A 7,145-nucleotide genomic window follows, 5' to 3' on the forward strand; every position below is an offset into this window, starting at 1 on the left:
CTATGCAGTTGAATTAGCTCGTGGTGTGTTAGCATTACTCTCAAAGTCCATCTCTTGATCTGAAACAAGCCCAAGGCCCGTATGACACAGCTGTCTCTCAAGCGCTGTGATTCTTTGCTTCAGTCTGCTTTGAGTCGCTGTGAACTCCCCGAGCAACCGTGCAAAACGTGCTTGTAGAACATCCAGTGAGCCTTCAAGACGTTCAACCTTCTCGTCTGTATCCATGACAAGCAAACCTCCCTGTGCAGCACTTTCATCCAGAAGCCCCTGCTTTCTCAGAATCTCCCTTCCACGCTCCTCCAGAACCTTTTGAGCATCTGGGTATTCGGTTACGGCCTCCATTAGGTCATCCTTAGAAAGGCAGAAGAGGTCAGAGTAGCCGATGCTGCGAATGTTAGCCGTCCGACGGTTTCCCATTTTACTACCCTGAATGTTAAGAATGCTGATCTCGCCAAAACAACCTCCAGCTGTTAGCAATGCAAACTGTGTCACTCCATCATCGGCAACAACTGCTAATTTTCCCTCTTTAATGATATACATCTCTTTTCCAATGTCTCCTTTTCGGCAGATGTAGTCACCAGGACTGTACACTTGAGGGCGCAGTTTTAAAACCAGCTCTACTAACAGCCCGGCCTCACAGTCTTGAAAGATGCGAACTTTCTTCAGAGTAGACAAATGAACATTGATGGCAATTTCTGCACGTAGCTTGTCAGGAAGATTCTTTAAAACTTCCTGCTCATCCACCGCTTTCTGATTTGTCCACAGGTAGTCGAACCACTTGATGACACGTGTCTCAAGATGGCGACTGACTTTGCGGAAGTGCATGTAATGTTTAATAGCATCAATCCGTGCCTGAAACTCTGCCCGTGTGGCGTTCATATTGGAAATCATGGAACCCACATTACCTACGATGGTGGCAAAAATTAGCACTCCGACAAGAAAATCAAACACTACGAACACGTATTCTTCGTCCCGTACAGGTGGTGGCATCTCTCCGATGGTGGTCAGCGTCAGTGTGGACCAGTAGAAGCAGTATACGTAACTCCGTCTCAGAGCTCCTTCCTCTGTAGATGAGATGTTGGGATAAACCCACTGATCTGACCCAAAACCTAGCGACTTAGAGATGGCATAGAAGATGCAGGCATTCCAGTGGATAATAACCAGAATGTAGAGCACCAAGTTCCAGATGCGGAAGATGTTTGGGTAGTTGGTTCTCGTTTCAGTCCGATTAAAGAACTCAAACATACGAGGGAAGCGCAGGAGGCGGTTGAAGCGGAGCTGTGGTGTGTTGATGCCCAAGATGATGTATGCCAGGTCCGTGGGGAGGATGGAGATAACGTCCATTTTGAACTGAAATGTATGAATGTAGCTGTCTCTGAGTTTCGCTAGGTCCTTCACCAGAAGTCCTTGTTCCAGGTAACCTGGGAGAGCATAGAAAATGCTTTTGAATTCATTCAATTACACAAATAATCGGTACATTGTTCTGCTTCCAAGATCCTGAATGACCCATAGTGTTTTTGTGTTGCCATTGTGTAAATTGTCTGTGTCATGTCCTTCTCAACCTGAACAATGCAAAAACAAAATGGAATGTACTTAAAGGATTAGTTCACTTTAAAATGAAAATTACCCTAAGATTTACTCACCCTTAAGCCATCCTACGTGTATATGACTTTCTTCTTTCTGATGAACACAACTGGAGATATATTAATAAATATCCTGACGCATCCAAGCTTTATAATGGCAGTGAGTGATGTCAACATGTATGAGCTGAAGAAAGTGGCTCCATCCACATCCATCCATCATAACATAAGCGTACTTCACAAAGCTCCAGGGGGGTTAATAAAGTCCTTCTGAAGCAAGGCAATGCGTCCGTTTAAAAAATAATATCCATATTTAACAAGTTATAAAGTAAAATATCTACCTTCTGCCAGACCGCCTTCCGTATTCAACTTACAGAAAAGCTTAACTGATGCGACGCCAGTTTACACTTTCTTCGTAAGTTGAATACGGAAGGCAGTCTGGCAGAAGCTAGATATTTTACTACATCACTTGTTAAATATGGATATTATTTTATTTATATTTATATTATATATTATAATATATATATATATTATATTTATATTTATTTTACACAAACGCATCGCTTTGCTTCAGAAGGACTTTATTAAATGTCCGGAGCTGTGTGAAATATGCTTATAATGGATGGATGTTGATGGAAGCACTTTCTTCAGCTTATACTCATTGGTATCGCTCACTGCCATTATAAAGTTTGGATGCATCAGGATATTTATTAAAATATCTCAGATTGCATTAATCAGAAAAAAGAAAGTCATATACACCTAGGATGGCTTGAGGGTGAGTAAAGCTTGGGCTAATTTTCATTTGAAAGTGAACTAATCCTTTAAAGTCATGATAAAACTTAAGTGGCGACAGATCAATCTTCCATATTGTGTTGTACATCTGAGTGCAATAAATGATGAGAACTTGGCTCTATCCATCAGTTTTTGAATGGATGTGTAAGAAAGGAATGGGGTTTAAGCATACAAAATGATTGGAGAAGTCTGAAACACGTCATTTCTCCAGAAATTATGAAGTCAAAAGTTGAACAAAAAGAAAGAAATGTATGAAATGTTTACAATAAGATCAGTATAACATGCAATTAGAAAACAGATGAATTTTAATTTCATGTCAACTTTAAATGAACATGAACTAGCCCAACTATATGCAAAATTTTTAACATGACTTTGCCTGAATAGAAAAACTGATAACTTCATAAATGCATAGACAGTAAAAGATTTTGTGATAATATGTAATAGTTCTGTAATGTGTGAAGTCACTTAATGAATTTAATTATTTGAATAGTTAACTTTAATATGTGGTATAAGTCAGGAATTTTGAGTGTATGTGTTTGTCTATACCTGTCCTTAGCCGCATACATGAATCCAGTATGTAGACAAAGTCACACATATAGTCAAACACCAGCCAGACAATAGGATTCTCAGTCTGAAGTTGATCAAAACATGCTCTATAGACAAAGACAGAAAGAGAAAGAACATGAAAACCATAATATTTAGATTACTGGCAGATGCACCTTGTACAGTTAGTCAAGCAGTTGTCTCAAAGGGCTGTTTTGTTTGTGGAAGAGTGACAGGCATAACGAAAGAGCCTTACAACATTGTAACAATTAGTTACGCCAGAAACAAACAGCCAACACAGGGGACTGTGTTTATCAGCAGCACATTAACAAAGGATAATGAAGAATTTGTAAAGGAGAAAGACTAGATGAAAAGTCACACCTGGCAACAAGCAGTACCCAGTTATAGAGCACAGCAGCGGCGATGAAGAAGAGCCAGTAGTAGTAAATATCATCAGATGGAGAAACTATAAATGTCTCCCATTGTTTCCTGTGGAAAATGATCAGATATCTATCCTTTCTGTATGCGGATTGTTTTATTTTTTCATGCCCATTTGTCATTCCATGTTTGAAAGAAAAGTAAATAAGATGTGTCATATCTGTAACATTACTTTGTATTTCCCTTAGTATTTCCATTGGCATCTGGTTGGTTGTTGCCAATTCGACTGGGTGGGGCTCGTACTTCGGGTCCCCGGAATCTCTCTAGGAAGGAATCGGGTCTCTCCTCTTCCTCTATGAGACTCCTGTGTGCCCAGTCTCTCAGAATCACTACCAGACTCACCAACCTGGCAACGCAAAAGAGAAAGCATTTATCCAGACTTGCACATGTGAGAATGTATATGTGCATATTTGTATGGATCCTAGACCTGGACAGAGCTCCTCTTCCTCTAAAGGAGTTTCTTGATGGTGCATCCTGGGGCTCTAGAGCAGCTACTCGCTGCAGTTCAGATGAGGTGTCATCACAGGCAGACTGAGACCTGAGAGAGTAACGAAAGGATGAGGACAGAACATATGAGCAGGAAATGTGAGATCAGACACATTATCATGGTTTTATACCATCATGGTTAACTCCAATCGAATTCTGTTAAAGTAGTATTTTATGTTAAATACTTTAAGACTTAAGCTCATGTGAAAAATATAGCAAAATTAAACTACCGTTCAAAAGTTTTGGTCAGTACGATTTTTTTTTTTTTTTTTTAAAGAAATTAATACTTTTAGTCATCAAGGATGCTTTAAATTCATCAAAAGTGAAACCAAAGAATTCTATTTCAAATAAATGCTGTGTTAGTGAGATTTCTATTCATAGAATCCTGAAAAAATGTATCATGGTTAGCAAATAAACTGTTTTCAACATTGATAATAATAAGAAATGTTTCTTGAGCACCAAATCAGCATATTAGAATGATTTTTTTAAGGAGCATGTGACACTGAAAACTGGAGTAATGATGATGAAAATTCAAGGTACTGCATGACTACTTTTAGGGGGATTAACTTTTTATGTGTTAATAATCTGTGAGCAATAAATTAACATGAAGCTAACATAAAGTTAGCATGTGGCTTTACATGGTTGTGGCAAGATTGGATTATACTGTCTTTACGTAATTCTATCAAACGGCTGTCCTACATATGCAAAGAGTTATGATTGACCTACTTTCAGAACAGTGTGACGATTTCATATTTCAAACTTTTATTTGCAGTTGGCCTACTGTACTTTCAGCCCTGTATACTTAGTTACAGATATGAGTCAATTCAAATGTAAATGACAGCATGTTGTTGATAGAATATTGATAGTGAAGTGGAAAATAAAAACTTTATTTTTAAAATAAAATAAGATTTCGTCCTTTTATGACACTTCCCTTCTGAGGACCACAAGGTAGAGGTCCAAATTGGTTTTTACTATCATTACAAGAACATTTGGTCCTTGCATAGATGGAAAACTGACCACGCACAAACAGAACCACTGACCTGCTGAGCACACTCTCTGCTCGGTCCTGCTCATCCTCTTGAGTTTGAACAGAGAGACGATGAGAGCAGGGAGATCCCTCAGCAGCCGACCGGCCCGTCATACTGTACACACAAACACACGATTACTTAGCTATCTAAATGAGGACATACCATATGTAATTATATATTAAGTAATATACTGTATATCAAGCTGTGAAAACGTTATTTCTAAATGTTCTCAGAACGTTCAAAACGTCCAGTTTTTTAAAACTATGGAGTCAAATTAATGCCTTAAAGTTTTGCACAAAAATAAAGTTTTGCAAAACAAAAAAAAAGAATTGAGCAATAAAAAAATGTTTTGCAAACAAAAATAAAGAATTGCAAAGGAAAAATAAAGTATTGAGCAGAAAAAAATAAGTTTTGCAAACAAAAATAATAAATTGCAAAATAAAATAATGTAGTGCAAAAATAAAAATATAATCAATTACAAAAATCAATGACAGCTGTAATCCTATTTTATCTTTGCCACATATTTTTCATGCTCAAACCTACTAAATCATCTGCAACGCTCATTTTATTCTGCGTTTCAGTCAAGCGTGCGCTCACGATACTGGTTTTCTTTTGCGCTGCACTTTTCTGTGCGGATCTGTTTATGGCACTGGTTTGACGTGCTAATGTTTCAAAATAATGTCCTCCTAAAATTTCCATGAATGATGTATAAACAGCATTTTTGTGCTAATGTTTTGATAATGTTATTAAAGAGAGCTTTGAACAAACATTCTATTAGCGTTACTGGAAGAACATTTGTTCATAACTTTGAGAGAACCTTGCCAGAATGTTAGCCAAAGTTCTGAGAACCTTCCCTGTTAGTTGGGAAATATGCTAATCCTTAAACAAGACACTGCAAAAAAATACAAACAATATTTATAAAACTTTTAATATAATTATTTTAATGAATGTCCCCAAAAGGGAGTTTTTTTCAGTATTAGCAATTTTTTAAATGACAATTTTGGACAGTTTTTCCCCAAACATCCTCACTCCATTACATTCCATTGATGCTAGGCAGTTTTCAGTACAACTTGGCCCTTCAAACTTCTAAGGAGCGCATGACATTGTGGATGAAGTGCAGAGGGACAGCAGGTCAGGGGAGTTACCAGCAAACACTTCTCGCCTGGGAGTGTGGTCACTATGACAATCACCTCAGATTACCGTAAGATATAGATGGAACAGGGAGAGATTTAATAACTACTGCCCAAGAACCAAACTGAAGGATGATCTCATGGTTAATAAGATAACGGCTTTAAGGACTGACTGATGGATGGATGGTTGAACAGACATAAGGATGGTGCCGTGTCTAGATGAATGTTAACAATGTTTTTGGTAATTGGCTCATCATTAAAGAAACACAGAACACAGAGTGACACACAACTGTCTTCCCAGAGGACAAACACACAGAGCTAATGTCTCATGAGAAATCATGGTTGCTAACAACCATTCTTCTGACACACACACACACACACACATTGGGTTTTCATGTTTTATGGGGATATTCCATAGACATAATGATTTTTTATACTGTACAAACACTGTATATTATATCCACTACCCCTACACCTAAAAACATCACTTGTATGTTTTTTAAGCTGTTTCTTCAAGGGGACCAAAAAAAAACAAAAAACATTTCAGATGTCTTTGTGTGGGTTTACCTGAACCACACACACACACACACAACAATGATGGAGTTATGTAATCTTCTAATCTTCTCCCTGTAACTGAAACACTTTTGAAGTAGGCTTGACAAATTAAGTATTTGTTTGAAAAGTATTTTAAAAACTATAGTGTCAGTGAAGCTAAACAGGAAAAAACAAAACAAAACTAAGAATAGCAAAATGTTATAGAAAATTAATATTATGATTCAACATTTTATAAATACAATAACAAAAATATATTTAATAATATCATAAATCATTCAAAATAATATTAAAGAAACCAACAGTTATACCTCATAGTCATTAAATCTGTATATAATAGACTATTTGACTTATAAACATGTGCGAGACATGTATGTATGAACCTTCTAGCATGTTGTGAGACAAATTCCCTGACTCACCTTCAGCTGCTCCTCTTTAGGATCCCCAAAAATTCTGGAACATTGGTCCATATTACATCCTTATGCTCAACAAGAAATACACAAAGTGCGTTTCTGATCTTCATGCTAGTCTAGAAACATACAGTTCTCTTTCTGTGCTTTGTGTAAATGGAATAATACCATGATCAGTCAGTCCAT

General features: G+C 37.3%; 1 protein-coding gene across 1 annotated transcript; it reads right to left on the reverse strand.

Moving 5' to 3' along the window:
• cnga2b (cyclic nucleotide gated channel subunit alpha 2b) lies at nucleotides 1-4,980 on the reverse strand. The gene is made up of 6 exons (XM_067407585.1): nucleotides 4,880-4,980; nucleotides 3,781-3,891; nucleotides 3,526-3,699; nucleotides 3,297-3,404; nucleotides 2,919-3,025; nucleotides 1-1,421 (listed from the first exon to the last, which is right to left on the reverse strand). The coding sequence occupies exons 1-6, from the start codon at nucleotides 4,978-4,980 to the stop codon at nucleotides 1-3; spliced, it is 2,022 nt and encodes a 673-aa protein (XP_067263686.1).
• Between the last annotated feature and the right edge of the window lie 2,165 nt (nucleotides 4,981-7,145).

This window comes from Chanodichthys erythropterus, chromosome 13, assembly GCF_024489055.1.
Source record: "Chanodichthys erythropterus isolate Z2021 chromosome 13, ASM2448905v1, whole genome shotgun sequence".
NCBI classification, from domain to species: Eukaryota; Metazoa; Chordata; class Actinopteri; order Cypriniformes; family Xenocyprididae; genus Chanodichthys; species Chanodichthys erythropterus.

Coding starts and splice junctions, on each gene's coding strand:
- cnga2b (XM_067407585.1), bottom strand. CDS start 4,980: ATGACGGGCCGGTCGGCTGCTGAGGGATCTCCCTGCTCTCATCGTCTC. Junction 3,026..3,296: donor TGGGTACTGCTTGTTGCCAG/GTGTGACTTTTC, acceptor CTTTGTCTATAG/AGCATGTTTTGATCAACTTC. Junction 1,422..2,918: donor ATGTATGCGGCTAAGGACAG/GTATAGACAAAC, acceptor ATGCTCTCCCAG/GTTACCTGGAACAAGGACTT.